General features: G+C 35.8%; 2 protein-coding genes across 2 annotated transcripts; both read right to left on the bottom strand.

The window, feature by feature from the left end:
• Window positions 1-2,090: 2,090 nt before the first annotated feature.
• Window positions 2,091-6,464, bottom strand: LOC128995884 (uncharacterized). The gene is made up of 3 exons (XM_054420917.1): window positions 6,173-6,464; window positions 5,620-5,745; window positions 2,091-2,840 (listed from the first exon to the last, which is right to left on the bottom strand). The coding sequence occupies exons 1-3, from the start codon at window positions 6,335-6,337 to the stop codon at window positions 2,691-2,693; spliced, it is 441 nt and encodes a 146-aa protein (XP_054276892.1). The 5' UTR covers window positions 6,338-6,464; the 3' UTR covers window positions 2,091-2,690.
• A 49-nt stretch (window positions 6,465-6,513) lies between these two features.
• Window positions 6,514-15,914, bottom strand: LOC128995883 (uncharacterized). The gene is made up of 7 exons (XM_054420916.1): window positions 15,821-15,914; window positions 12,528-13,891; window positions 11,419-11,661; window positions 10,706-10,837; window positions 8,719-8,899; window positions 7,346-7,551; window positions 6,514-6,639 (listed from the first exon to the last, which is right to left on the bottom strand). The coding sequence occupies exons 1-7, from the start codon at window positions 15,909-15,911 to the stop codon at window positions 6,529-6,531; spliced, it is 2,328 nt and encodes a 775-aa protein (XP_054276891.1). The 5' UTR covers window positions 15,912-15,914; the 3' UTR covers window positions 6,514-6,528.
• Between the last annotated feature and the right edge of the window lie 457 nt (window positions 15,915-16,371).

Genomic DNA, 16,371 nt, shown 5'->3' with positions numbered 1-16,371 from the left:
ATCTTTAATACAAACACACATGAGCCCAGCCTACGGTATATATATTTATTTAAACTTGTTTCCAAAGCTCCTATTGTATAATAGTGTCTGCAAATGGGCCTGTCCTGAAAATAACATTAACAAAATAATGATAATATTGCATTGAATAACTAAAGTAATAAGGAATAGAAAGCCAAATAAGTAAAACAGCTTATAAAAAAATGCATTCCAACACTTAAAAACCTAAAAACCTATTGTACTTCTCTAATAATAATTAACCAGAAATGCCTACCTTTGACTAAACTGGATGTGAAATCAATTTAATAAAGTATACAGTTAGTATTTTACTTAAATACACGCAAGAACAGTACTCCTACTCATCACTATTCATTAATCACTAAACAACAACACCAAGCCAAACCCAAATTAACAGTTTGGGTTGTTTTCTAGTTTTAGGAATTAGATGGTTTGAGTTATGACAAACATGTGCGCCAACATCAGTTCTACCCATCATGACGGTAGCTTGCCATACAGACAGAATATCCAGATTGTGGTGGCTGCCCTGATTCAAGAGTGCACGCGCAAGTTTGGACTCTGCCCCAAAGCGGCCATACTAAAGCATTGGAATGACGTCACGGCACCATCAGCCCTGTTCGGTTGTTCTGCCATAAGGCTACATGTATTGGGATTGGGACGGTCTGGCTGCCGTCCTTACTAAGCAAGTGACGATCAAAGCTAAGTCTTTACTGAATTGTATTATCCAATTATTTGATACATTTATGTTGTAGGCCTATATTATTTAAAATACTCGTTTAAGTAATTTTATCCTATATATAATACGAGTAAAGTTTGAATAATTGTTACTTCGATCTGGGAATCAGCTCTAACAAAAACGTTTAAATTTACGGAATAACTAAGTTCTGGGTAAAAAATAAGTTCTAGACCAGTGGTATAGCCAGGAAAAATCTTTTTTTCGCCATAATATGAGTACAAACTTTTGAAAATTTAACATGGGCCTTATGAGAAAACATTCCGCCATTATTGTCATTTGTTTACATTTTAAGACATAACTCGACGTTCTGTACCCACGGGCACCTCAGCTTGCGCATTGCGCAGAAAGCTCTTGAAGCACTTTCCGAGGTAACTGGTGTACGATGTGTATGTCTCCCTCACCAACAAGGATCAACCGTAATTTTTTTCACTCAGAAAGTGTCCTGAGTTTCCGGAAAATTGTAACATGTTACATTTTAAAAATTAAGGGTAAATTAAAGGTTTAGGTTCTGGTTTCTGAGCGAGTCCAAGTTCTTGCAGTGACGAAGATTTTCTTACTGCTGATAGCCTTTTTCGAATTCAGCGTGAAAAATACTGAGTAATTTCTATAGTTTGGGCCGTTTAGGGAACCAAACACATTTTTGAAAACTCTTCTATCTCATCATTTCAGTAAACTATGATAACTTATTATTATTTTAATAGAAGTTAAATAGATGTCAAGAAAAAATATACCACAAATTATTATTTTTGGGATAGAATTACATTGACCAAAGAATACTCTCAGAGTATAGTGTAGTGATAAAGTTTCCCGAGCAAAGCTCGGTCCCCAGGTACTTTAATTTAACTGAAGAATTTTAAAATATAATTTATCTATGTATTGTTGGGAGGGCGGGGTCTGAGAGTCCGTATAGGCTAGCCGCCACTGAGATTTTGATCTTGTATGCCACAGGAATTTTTTCCTCTTATGTAAGGAGATTATTATGTCATAATAGTAAGAGGTAATATTTTCATTACGTAGAGAATGTTTACCTGAATTGCGAGATCACAAAAAAAACTATACATTGGATGAAGCTAGTTTATTGTCAAAAAGTTACAAATTGTAAATGGAAATACTTCTCGAGTCAGTGTAATTCCCCCAGAATAAATAGTTACAATTCACAGCCCTAGGATTGTAATTAATGACAAATATGTTACATCTACTCTGCCATTACTTTAGTTCTGATTATTTTAACAGAAGAGAGAGTCTATGGAAGATTTTGAGATCTAAGAAGGCTTTCATTCTAGCTAGCCTGACTCTAGGTAGTCCTGAAAGTGCCCTTTTAAAGTAAAAAGGTCTGCAGTAAATTGCTACTAGGTTTTTATACCATTTATTAAAAATGTAACAAATGTGAAAACAATACAATACTGTTTATCTCACTATTAAACAAGGATACGACAAATGAAAAAAGTATCCAATATTTATTTACCAAAGAAATACATCTTGGAATCACATACTACTGTTTTAATTTCCCTCTATTGATAAAAAAACCTTACAGCTTGGAATTTACACTTTGCTCTTTAGAGATCTATATAAGTCTAATATTAATCAAGAGGGCAACAATAAAAGGAAAATTGACACTGCATAGAATAATGTGAAATTTGTATAAATATTAACAATTACAGATTAGATGATAACCTTTTGATCGAAACAAATATCAACTGTAATTTTGAAATCTTACGACCACAGGCATAGAATTTTATTATGTCTTTGAAATCTGAGATTTATATAAAGCAATAGGTAAAGACAGAACTTAACACTACAAAGCTGATTGTAAAATTAGCACGACCATTGGCCAAATCAGATTTGAAATGAACTTTTCTCAAGTGCAAATCAATTTGGTAATTTGGAATCGCAAGACCACAACATGTGTTTCACTATTAAGTCTTTGATTCTTCTCACACTATCTATGGACCATCTCCAAGAACTGTCGAGCCAAGTTCTGTCTCACCACGGATGACTGGATGGAGCCGATAGAGGTTGTCACAGTGTTCATCTCGTGAGCCGTGAGAGGCTTGCGTCGACTACCTTCTGGCAACAACTGCTGTAGCACCTGCAAACATATGTCGCTCTTAGTGGCGTTGTCGTAAATTTTCCTGTATGGAAACACTCATCATCGCCCCGGGAAAACCAAGGGTCACCTACTAATAGCATTTTGTAAAAGGCTACAACAGTGCTCTTACTATCTTTATTTATCAACTTTATGATTTTGATTAGTTTATATGTAGTGAAATACAATTTTTTGTGCTTCATATCAGTAATTACATTATGAGTGTGAATCCTAATCATCCGATCTATGGTTATACACCCTCCCTGAGAACAATTGAGTTCTCTGAAATTGCAAGCTATTACATATACTGTAGCAAATACCTAAAGAATCACTTAGTCTCTCCGTCTGTATTCAGAAAATGCATGTTATGATTCAAATACCACTTCAAATTGATTGTACTTGTTACCTTCTTTTAGGGTTAACTAGTTTAATTTTATGTTAAAATTACTCTTTATTCGTCAAATATTTTAATTTTGTTTTTACAGTTCCACATATCTGCATAGTTGGGAAAGTTAGTCAAAAATTCTAACTAGTTAGAAGTTATAAGTTAGTCCCGTAAAAAGTAACTGATAGAAGTTATAAGTTAGTTAGTTTAAAAAGTAACTGATAGAAGTTATTAGTTAGTTGAAAATCTAACTGATAGAAAATAAAGTTAGTTTTAGTATAAATTAGCTGTTCGTTGGGCAGTTGTTTTAAAGTATTTTTTATGTCACATCTTGGTTACTAATATATACTATAATATGAGTAAAGATTGCGCACGATACGATTTTAAAAATGGCTCCTACGATTTCCTCCAATTTCAATGCCATTGAAAATTGCTTGTATAATACATTTGCATTGTATGATGTCTTACTAACCAAAGGAATAATTACGACTATTCAAAAACATTAAGTGTTTTACTGCAAAATAATAAACACTGACATTGAACTAAAAATCTAAAGGAAAGGCCAAGGAGATTTGTATTTTTCGACGATGCACGCATGAATTGATGCGTTATTACACCATCCCGTAATTATAGTTGCAACGTTCCACGATCCCAGTGACTTAATGCAATAACGGTCGTCAGATAACAGATGTTATGTATCATGAGCTTTATATTGATTGAAGCTTATTGTGGAAATTTTATAGATTGATCGTCCAGATTAAAAAGTTTTGTAGACTAAATTGAGGATAAGTGGATGTCTAACAAAAACTAATTGACTTTACTACTTAATTAATTGTAGTAAGACTGAAAATATGTGTAGGCTTATAAGCTCTATTTTTTACCTCTTGAACAAATCAAACACCTCGAGCAAGATCGGTCCCCTGGTACTTGTGTTTTAATCAAACATTGTCACATTTTACATTACTACAACATAAACAAATGACATAAAACTTGTCAGATAATGAACATCAACTAAAGGCAATGTTTTGACACTTGAGATGATATATCAATCACCAAACAAATATTTCCCCTTCCCACCCATCAGTGCTTGCTTGGGGTGTTGATAATGGCCGTCACTACCCTTCCACAGGCCCACTGCATTCCAAAGCAACTGGACTTTGACTTGACTTTGACTTTCTCTTTCCCCACCCCCCGCGTTGTTAGTCTACAAGGGCACTGACCTCTCACGTACGCAACCCTCACTGATCACGTGAAATAAATAACCCGTATTTTAGCTGCTTCCGCATAATTGGGCAAGTTAGTTGAAAATTCTAACTAGTTAGAAGTTATTAGTTAGTCCCGTAAAAAGTAACTGATAGAAGTTATTAGTTAGTTAATTTAAAAACGAACGAATAAAATAGAAGTTAGCCAAAAAAACTAACTGATAGTGCTATTCGATAGAATTTCTATTAGTTATTCCCAAGTATGCATATCTGGATACTTTACTTAAAACTTTTCGGTCACAGAAATTACATACAGGTTTGCCATACTACCTAACCTACTGGTGTTTTCAGTACTAAATCCATGTGTTGAAAATTAATGAAAACAGGGAAGCGTGGCAATTCTTTATTATAGCAGGTAAAAGTTAAGGCCACATGGCTTTTAGCGAATTTCCCTATAGGCAATTAGCTATTACCGTAGGTGGCACGGTACGACCTGGAGCCGGGACCGATAAACTTTTTCATTTTTAAGAGGAGAAAACCATTAATCGTTCAAATTTTTATATATACACACATGACCGTGAACGCGATAACTTGAGTAATTTTTGTCTGATTTGACGAAATTTGGTTTGAAGATGTAAGGCGGGATAAACTTGAATGAGTTTGCGAACCAGTATGATCGCACTATGGGAACAGGGTTTTACGACATTTTATTGGGGTAAAAATGGGTTTTTCTAATTTCTGAGCTTAAAAAAACTGTTGGAATTTCTGTTTTTACCTTATATTGATTATAGTCAGCCGATGCAACAGTTATAAAATGGTCGGTTATTGACGTGTGTATTATTGTTGACTTTATTATTGTCTGTTAGACTGTATTTACATGTTTTACGTTGGTAAAAATGTGGTCAATGCAGGTCTTGGAATCAGCTGAAACTCGAGTTGGGCTATTAATGCATGGTGTAAAGCCTGCCGTATAAAGAACGTCAAGATATCTCTGGGGCAAAATATGTGTGTAGTTGCTGTTGGTAGTGTATCAGCGTGGTTGGTAGGGTTAGTGTTGGAGGGATAATAAAATTAAGTATACAGGGTTTCCTGTAATTAAGTGCAAAAAATATGTTATTCTTGATTACTATACGGTGACCCATTAAACCTGTCCCTGAATTTTTTACAACTCTCACCATTATTCCTTACAACATACCTTGACCAATGAGAGACCTGACGACTCTTGACGATCCAACGGAAGGCTGGACATCAACAGACACATTTTGCTCAGAACGCTGATGCGGTATTCATTGTCATCTTTCGTCCAGCGGGTCAGTTCATCCTAGAAACAATGGAACATTTTAGTAGAAAAATGGTTAGAGCTAGAGGTTAGCAATATTGATATTTAAAAAAACTTAAGGATGAGCCAATTCTGATCCTCAATACCTTCAATACCAGCGGTACTGAAGAATCGCTGATACTCGATACTTCGCTTCATTGTAGTCGATACCGATTCTGAAAAAGGAGGTTAATTATGATGCTGAAGTTGCAACATAGGTTTACACATTTTTACAGAATTTGACCAAAATGAATTATTTCTACTTGAGTTACTGTGCTAACCGATTATTATCTATGAATTTTTTACTGGGTTTTTGGTCTCTAGTGACATCTAAACAAAAAAGTAAATCGATGCTGAGCCCAGGTCTTACCATGAGCCTATATGGGAAAATCGCTAAAAAAAGTCACTTGTGACTAACAGGGGATCTCACCTTGATAACATGTGCAATGTTGAGGATCGTAGCGCTGAGGCAGGTGACGACTGTTTGGTTATCTGGCTTCATCTTGGCGGAGTCCAGACACAACAGTAGAGTGTCGGTGACGATGTTGAAGAGAATGAGGAACTCTGAGCACTTGGGGGCAACCACACAAAACATCTCTCGCCACTCGCCAACAGTCAGCGTAGGTAGTACCTGCCAAACATAGATTATGACATCAGTGTATAGGTTCGGTGACAATGTTGAAGAGAATTAGGAACTCTGAGCACTTGGGGGCAACCACACAAAACATCTCTCGCCACTCGCCAACATTCAGCGTAGGTAGTACCTGCCAAACATAGATTATGACATCAGTGTATAGGTTCGGTTACGATGTTGAAGAGAATTAGGAACTCTGAACACTTGGGGGCAACCACACAAAACATCTCTCGCCACTCGCCAACAGTCAGCGTAGGTAGTACCTGCCAAACATAGATTATGACATCAGTGTATAGGTTCGGTGACGATGTTGAAGAGAATTAGGAACTCTGAACATTTAAGGGCAACCACATAAAACATCTTTCGCCACTCGCCAACAGTCAGCGTAGGTAGTACTTGCCAAGCATAGATTATGACATCGGTTTGTATTATTTAATTATTCAATTTACGGACCTCTCAAAGATTTAAATTTTTGGCTTGAAACTAGGGATGTGTCGATTCTTGAACATAGTTAGTATCAAGAATTGGTCTACGCCCATATTATTACCTAGTCTACAAAGAGTACATGGTTGAATTCACCCTTTTCGATAGGGGAGAACAACAAACAGTGACCACGGGAGACAATGATGTCCATACGACTAAGGAAGGTGATCAGAAGTTTGATAATTGTGTGATAGTTGTTGTGATAATTGAAAATATTTAAAAACGTTACCCTGTTACCTAATAATAATTATCATCTGTCAAGCCTTATTATGCACTTTAAATTATCGTTCAAATAAACCAGTTGAAGGCCTTATTTTACAATAAAAACCTGTTGCTAATCACGGATTAAGCTTTAATATACAAACTTCCATCTTGTTTTAAATAGTGAAATCTAGGAAATCTAGTGTAAATACTGAGAAGTCTTAGTACTGATAAATTATTCAGATAACTAGACAAATACACAAACTAGATACTCATGATACTCACAAAGCATAGAGCGTAGACAAGCATAAGTCTTTCATCGGGCGTGATCTGTGACACGCTCCATTCTCCGATGCCGTAATGTGTGTAATACATGAGTCGCAGAGCAGAGTCCGATGGTACGGGTTCGTCCATCAGACGGTAGAGGTGGAAGCGGTTAAGTGGACTTATGTGTTGGCGGACCATGAGTTTTAGGTTACTTAACTGTTTCTCTGTAACAGACAAAAAATTACTGCAAGGCTCGTAAACTGTGCGGAAGGATAGATTAAGATTGAATAAATAGATTGGAAATGGTTTAGCTATTTCTTAAATGTGTTGTCTGTAATAATATATCAATTTTAAGATACAGACACATCAGAGTGTGTATTTTATGGTGAATTTGAATAAGAGAAGTAGAACGAACGAGATAACAGCTTGTTCTTTAGCTAGGAACGACTGTAGCCTAATAATCAAGGGCTGAGAACCATCAGAAAGCTTCTCTTTTTCTCAGTGTTGAAACAGTGACTTTCTGGTTGCTAGCATCATTACATATTTGTATGTACAGTATAGGTGGTGTATAGTGTTACAGAGCTCACCTTCAAAGTCTGAAGGTTGCTGGTTCAATTCCAAGCAAGACCATTGCTGGACTCAGATGCCATTGTCATTGGCCCATCAATTAAAAATACAATACAACAGAAGGTCGACGTTACACAGTAACAAAACCAGGGTTTTGTTTGGGGACTGTTCCCCAAGAAAAATGAAAAATGCCAATTGCATTGAAATACAAATAGGAAAAATTAGCTATGGAAAAGTTTATGTATTACTAGTAGTTTTCTATTGAAAAACAATTGATTTATAGACGAGAAAAATAGGTTTTGCCTTGGTCAACAGCTCAACCAGTTATAACTTGTATTAAGGCCGTTTTGATATTACAATGCCATCATCAGACACTTCAAGATCTGAATGAATCTAAAGCAGCATCATCAGGTCAAAACACATAATACAAAGATTTAACAAATATTAAAAAAAAAACCAACAGGCCTGTCGCACACACAGTACCAGTTGATTTAAGGTACTGGCAACAGGCCTCTGTTAACAACAATAGGGATTGATAGTTTAAGATTAGATTAGTTTAAGTTGTATGGCATCTTCATCCTTCCCCAAAATACAATTTTTTCATGTCTGACCAATCTTTTTTAAAGTGTAAATGTTGTTTTTACGTAGTCTGCTTTGGTTTGAGGTCATTTCATTTAAATATTCAACCGAGAAATATTTGAAAATTGTGCATCCTAAACCTTAAAACTATAAGTGACGGTAAACGGTAACTTAATACACAAATAATACACACAAAAACACCGATCAGAGTTAAGTATTGAATCTAAACATCAGTGCTTACGTACCATCAAGTCCCTGGTCGTGCCATTTGGAGACGTACATTGAGACTAAATGTAGGGCTTGCTGACACACTTGCGTTGCTGCGACAGTGTAATTGTTGGGCTGACAACGACTAGCCTCGACAACTTGCATCAACATCATTATGGTGGCAGGACAGTTGTGTACGCAGCCTATGTCTAGCAGTTCCTGTAATTGAGATATTGAATAAATGAATGAATATCGTTTATTCCAAAAAAACATAGGCTACAAGCTGTGATTATAAACTAAATAAAGTATAATAGACAGAGACTTTTGTCACTAAAATATATTATACGAGTTTTAATAAAGCCAAAAATTATAACAATAAAATAAAGGAACCAGCAGACATAGGCAGTGCTACCTGTGCGTCTGCTAAGTTGCTGTCAAATAGAAAAAAGAAAAATTATTGAATTTCGGAATGGCAATTAAAAAAAGACAATAGGTCGTTATTATTATTAGTTAAATAAGTGAATCTATTTCCATGAACACAGTGCTGGTAAGATAGCGCTTTATAGATTTTCGTGTTGGCAGGAGAGAGAGAGAGAGAGGGTGTGTGTGTATGTGAGTTTCGTGTGTAATGGTGGTAATGAAGAGAGTGGTGAGTGGATTGTAGGGTAAAGAGTGCAGTGGGGTGTAGGAGAGTGGTAGTTCGACTGCGGACAGTCCTAACAAGTGCCAAGGTCAGTAAGTGCAAAGGTCGGATCAAGTGCGCCGGTAGTCCGCCGTGATAATAGAGTCGGCCTCGTCGATATTTAAACTGAATAGGAAATCATTGACGCGGAATTTAAATACCTTTAATGAGTAACAATCAAAAAAATTGAAATCCATAAAAATGTTGCATATGTAATATGTAATATATAATATGTAATGTATGTTGTTGCATATTGTAATATTATTATCGTAATATTGAGATATTATGTACACACCTATTCTTGTTTGTTTATCTTTATAGTTTAAAGAATGTTTTGACAGATTGTTTCACCCAGGTAATTGAAATCAAGTTGTGGTACTGTTTTTAGAGTAGGCCTACAGTTGTAGTACTTGCTCAATTCATTTGCAGCAGGTGACTTCTAATTCTCTAGAATACAAATCTGTGACCTTTCAATAATGTTGGGCTACACAAATTCTCTGTTATGCGCATAGTTTAATCTGTTGTTAATCAAATGAGAGTGTACACATGAACAGAACAATTTGCATTAGTTTTGACTAAGTATATAATTAGGCTTGGTAAAAATACTATCGCATTTCCATTGTTGCTTGTAACATTGCAGCATGAAAGACCAAAATGAACTGTTTACAGCATAACTCCTAAAGCATAAATTCTTTTGATAACCTATTCAATATTAAAAACAAATTTTCCAAAATAATTTTTAAACGACTTTAAATTTGTAGCTGAAGAAAGTGTAAGGAACTCTTGTTCTGCTTCAGTTACTTTACGTATGCCTCATCATAGAACGGCAGTTTACGACTGAGCTTTTGTTGTTTCTGCTTGTCACCTGGAATGATCTCCCTTGATAGCCGTCCCCGGTTTGTGGCAGCACTAAAAAATCTGTTTTCTGGACATATGGCCATGGTTCTCATATGGCTTTCTGTCCTAGGCGTGCGCTTGGTTGTTCACTGAGAGGTGTGCATGTGAGCTTTTGCAAGTGTGTGTGCGTGTGTGAGAGGTGTTAATAAAAAGTGGAAAACATGTTAAGTATTCTATGTTTTACAATTTTATTGTTTTTTATACATTAAATATTGTAAATAGATTGTAGGATAAATGTACCTAAAGTATAGGTTTAGATTTTTGTGGCCTTAATGTTACCTGTTTAAATTAATCATTTCCATTTCATAACTGTGGCTCTAATAGAAATCTGTGTTTTTAAAACCAGTGGCTTTTTAAATTCTGAACCCCCGTAGAAAAATAATAAATTTTCAGTGACCAGTACCACTGTTATTTGTGTGGTTTGTAGCTCTGAATTAAATACTTACCGTAAGAGTTTCAAGACAAACAGACATCACAACCCAGTTTTCTGTTTTCATATGCGTAAACAGCTTTCCCATGAGGCAATGCTGGATAAACTGTTCCCCGGGCAGAATCGTCCTCATCACTAACTCCCGAACCTGAAATTCATTGTTCTACATTGCACATGGTCATATTGACAGCTTTTAATCAGTTCCTTAATAAATTAGCTAGATTATAGTATGCGTCTACATAACAACAATTACTGTAATACTGAAGACTTGGCACCACAATAATTATGATGGTTATTATGGGCGTACCCAGGATCAAAACTAGCAGGGGGGTAGTAGCATAGCCAGGTATATGAACTAGGGGTCGCTGGGGTATGGAATACCGGCGGCGGTTCACTCCCATGACAAAAAAAAAACAGATGTAAAAACAATATGCTGAAGTTGGTGTTTTTATGCTATTTTGAGACATGAAAAATACATAACAACCTAGCTTGATGACCTAGCTTTTCAGATTGGTTTTATAAAGTGGTTTTATGTCTGTCAATGAGGTCAAGTGCTTAGTACAATACATATTTTACTTTATTTTTTTATGTCCATGCCAACTTTTCACATTCATTTATATCACCCGAAATATATAGTAGGCCTATCTAGTATCATAATAAATAAATAGTAAACAAAGGTGTAAAACATATGTAATAAAAATAAAATTAATAGCTTGAAATTTAACTTACAAAAAATGGGTAGTTGATCCGCTGGCTCTCTGGTAGGTCGGGGAGAGCAACAAGAAGCTCATCCAGGGCTTCAATCAAAAGTGTGCGGGGTGTGGACCGAATTGTGTGACAAAACGGGTGCAGTTGGCCGAGTATGCCAGCCATAAGGTGGCCTCGGACTTCGCTGGTGATACCCTCCGACACAGCTCGCTTCAACAGAGCCGCTGCGTCCTGGAGTGCCAGGCTCACAAACATCGGCATCAGCTGTAAAACGGTAAAATTAGTAACAGACCAAACCGTCAGGAATCCTGAAAAGGGTTAGGGTTTTTGTAATAAAATCTACAATATTTCTACTAAAATTTTTCTAAAACAAAACATGAATGATTACAGTTGTGGTAAATTTGTTGCTAGCCTAGTGGTTAATGTATTCGATTTCAGCGTGAGAGGGACTGGATCAAAAAATTACTGCTTTCCCTAGCGTTTGTGACACTTCCAGTCAAAATGCCACAGGCATACACTAACATACATAAACGTTATCAGCAAAATGGCATATACTTTCTCCTACAACTTGTAAACATCTCTTATAGTGGGTAAGCGGTGGAAGTAAAAGATACTGTCTACCTACCTTAGCAAAAAAAGCTATTGAATTGTTAGCAGCATGCCCAAACACCATATCTTAAATGTAATCGGTCGGTCTAGGCCTAACACAATCACCATTTCACTACTGAACAATTCAAAAATGATTGAGATAAACTACAATTTACAAGGAAGTAAGTTAATTTTGGGCATAATAAACAAGTACCTACAGAGGCCAAAATCTATTTGCTTTTGACTATAAATATCATGATAGAATGGCCTCAGGATCTGAATGAACCAATACAGATTTAGATTAGGCTACCTACCTGTCAGCTGTAAAAAATGCTTTGTCAAAAGGATCGTTTTGACAGCAACCAGTTAGGCCTAATCTAAACCTATATAAGGCCTAGACTAAAATAATAATCCAGTTTTGGCAGTTCTGGGCTTTCAATTCAGGGATGGTTAAAATATTCCCCTTATTCACGTAGGCTATAATTAAACAGTTTGTACCACTCATCTATTGTGTATATTTAGAAAACAAAATTATTCCTTACCTCCTTTTCCTTATCTTCTTCATTAATGACCATATTAAAAGTCTCTACCATAGTCGATTGAAAATCTTCCTGTTTTAAAAAATCAGAGATTCCGCAGACTTCAACAAAAACATTTGAAACTTCCGGTAGAACATTAACACTACACTGTTTTATTGTTTCAAAAATAAAAGTTTTATGATGTAGTGAGTCAGGAGTGTGTATTAAATGCTCAAAAATTGTCTTATAGAGTTTCAGAACATCATTGGATTCCAAGTTATTGACTCTGCTAGCTAAAACATCAAGAGCAGATGGATCGACGACAAAGTCCGGATTGCTTATTAAATATTTCAACCATTTTGCAGAATCCTTTTCTGGATCATTGATATTGTTCAGTACTTTTTCTAAATCAAGAGAAGCTGCTAAGTCCTCCTCTGTGCTTGGTTTGATTGCAATATTTGTCAATCTGTTTAACAGCTCAGAAGACTCTTTCGATGACAATCCCGAACATTCGGCTTCTTTCAGAGCTTCTTGACATTTGAACGCTTTTTCACCCACAAGCTTTTGCAGGGTGTTCTCAGTATCAGGTATTTCGTCCAAATCAATCTCCAGCCAAAACAGCCAAATATCCAGGGTGATGTCGCTGACATTCTGCAGACATCTTGCCACTATATGTTCATAGCACTGCTGTAGAGTAATGGAGCCACTGGTGGAAACATCTGGTAGATGCTTAAGATCAAAGGAATCATTGTCAATCTGTATACTGAACAAAGAGTAGTCAATTGAATCATCATTATCATTCTTCTTCAAATATATTTTAGAACATTGATGCACTAGTTCTAATAAGCTTGCCATAACTAATCCAGCATAATGTTTCAGTTTAGATTTTTTCCAAGAGCCCATTCTTTTCACACTTCCGCCTTTTTCTGCATCGTAGTGCAGGAGAAGCCTTTGAAACACATCTTTTAAGTGCGAGTAGTACTTATCCGTTTCATCTGTTTCAACGATCTTGCTGAACAGCGATATGATCAAGTTTTCCGTCAGATTCACAGCCTCAAAGAGATCAATCCACTTAAGAGATTTCAAGCATATGTCAGCTACTTCAACGGAGAGGGAAGAATTGAAGTGTTTCACTGATTCGTACAAATATATATTTAACTTTAGACCGAGGGTTAATTTTATAAACAAATCCTGACTAATTTTTGGAAAGAAACCAACTAGATGCGCACATTTTCTATTTTTCTTCAAATCATTGTACAGACTGATGTCAGTGTTCAAGAAAAGAAGAATATAAAGCTGAACTTCCACTCTGTGGTTTGTATCTGGAGGCCTGCCAGTGATAGCCTTCTTTAAAGAAGCTTCCAATTTTGAATACTCCTCTTCATTTTCTGAAAAAGGTGGTCAAGAAAGTTAACTTACATTTGAGTTAATTCATTAATTAAAGTAGGAAAGGAAAGGTCTTTAGCCTAATTCCACTCTTGAGTTGGTCACTACTGCTTGCAAGGACAAGCAATCAAGGAGAAGCAACATAAAAACAAAACAAGGTGACTTTTAAAGTAGTTTATAAGTTGACCCAAAATTCAATGTTTAGTATTCCTAATAAGCTTACTGCTTAAGACCAATAAGTGGCAATGTATATGGGCAACACTTTGATTCCCGACTTCAATTGTAACATCTAACCAAACTATCGGTATAATCAGTAATGTATCAAATCAATGTAGGTGCATTTAATTAGTAGAGAAGGCCTAGGTCTAGGGATATGACAAGACAAGCTGCCGAGTCGAGTCAAACTATTTTTTAGTTTTTTTTCAGTCGTTGGCTAACTTATTTTTATCATAGTTTGAGTTAACTAGTTAAAAAACTATGAACTCTTGAGGAGATACCAATCTGACACAAAACCTGTCCTAAAGTGAATCTGAGAAAATTACATCATTGGCCGAAAGCGAGTCAGACTCGTGAAATTAACAATTCATTGGCAGAATGTGAGTCGCACGCCTGATTTGAATTTTGTAATAGCTTAAGTAGGATTTTTTGCATGTAGGGGTGGAAATAATGTCAGTAGATATAGTGTAGTATGAGTCATTGGCCAGTCATGGATTTTCCTAGTTCTTCTGCCCATGAGTCAGTTCGGTCAAAAGCTTTATACTTTTTGTAGTTACCACTTTTACTAGTTAGGCCTACTTATTTTTATAAATAGGCCTAGATTGTTAACCCTACATCTGTGACACCTTGGAGTTTTCCTCCGGGCGCACTTGGTTTAAATAGAAAAATAAGTTATGTGATACCGCCAGCCGGTAGCTTTAAGAGTAACATTAACTTACCTCATGTGTATCTTTCTATGAACCGATTGAACATTATTTTAATCTTACACCTCCCCTGTAAACCCCCTATTAATCAGTTGAAGCTCGAAAAGTCACGTACTTTAGCACAAAGCCCGGCTCCGTAAGTCTTTTTTTAAAGAGATTGGCGGCCTCTTTTAACCTTGCATTTGCTGGTCCACATAGACTAACTGCCCGTGCGTGGAACGTATCCAGCAAAGCAAGGGGTGAGCCAGTACAGTACAAAGGTGAACTGTACTGATAAAATGTTTTTGGCAGTGACCAGGATCCGAACCCACGACATCGCTGCCTTGAGCCCGAAGTCCGTGACGCTACCGACTGAGCCACTGACTCACCTAAGGGTGAGTCACCAATGGTGTTGTTGTTTTGTTTGCCAAGTTATATATTTTTGTCGTCTAAAGTAAGAATTTTTATTGATTGCATATTGCATGTACAATTTGACTAATTCTTACATGGTTTTAATATGTATTTTATTAATATTGTATTAAAAACATATTTTGGCTAATGTTTCAACACCCGGAAAAAACTCTGTATGTCACCAATTGTGTTGGTTTTTTCTTTGTCAAGTTATATATATATATATTATAAAGCCTATATTATACATATGTATAAAATATGTTTTACCTACATAGGCCTATGTTAAGGAAGAGTTTAGGCTATATTGACTTCATATGTACAATGTTATTGGTAGGTAATACACACTTTTTGGTCGTGTGGATACACCGGAATCGAGTTCAAGGTTCAAGTCAAGCAACTACTCGAGTCACTACCTAGGTCCAACAATTAGCCTATTAATAATTCTTCATTATCCTATTAAAAACTTAAAACCTTTTAACAGATTATTAAGATAGCCTACCCTAGGCCAACATTAACTTTATTATGGGTGTTCTCACTCCATCTTGTTCTTAAATGGAGAATAGTCTACAGTACTGACAATAATTATAAACAGTTGTAGCTATTATAAAAACCAAGACCAACCTTTCTTGATGTTGTAAAGAGGACCTATTAACTTTTCTTCAGTTTTTAAAACACCTTGTATTTTGTACAGGAAATTGTCTAGCTCCATCATACGATGTTTTTTTTAACTTAGTTATTAAAAATGGTATAAACCCTTAAGTGACTGAGTTTAAACACCTAACAATCCACACGTGAAAGGTACATTAAAATTTAAAATTTAGAGCAATTAATTGAAATTGGAACAGTTTTAAAATAATGTTTTAATATTTGAGTTACTAAACTTCTCTTGTATGCCCATTGAGCACTGAGCAGACAGCTTTGTTTTACTTTACTACTCAGTCAGGTGTTTTTTTTTCAGAATTTTGTTTTTATCTTTTCGCATTAGGCAGGTTGTAACAATATACTTTGCAGCTTTAAAACACAAGATAAGTATAAATTTAAAATAAAACTTCACCAATATTTTCAGAATTTTTAATTTCATGAGGTCTTTCGCCAGCTATGCTCATTATCAGCAGACACATTACAAAACTGAACGTCGTATTTATGTTTAAAAATACAATGATAAGATTGAT

The sequence above is a fragment of the Macrosteles quadrilineatus genome, unplaced genomic scaffold (assembly GCF_028750875.1).
Source record: "Macrosteles quadrilineatus isolate MER2022 unplaced genomic scaffold, UCM_ALF_1.0 Scaffold_5__1_contigs__length_97177068, whole genome shotgun sequence".
Classification (NCBI taxonomy): Eukaryota; Metazoa; Arthropoda; class Insecta; order Hemiptera; family Cicadellidae; genus Macrosteles; species Macrosteles quadrilineatus.
Note: the sequence above shows the minus strand (reverse complement) of the source record. Positions and strands in the feature narration are given on the sequence as shown.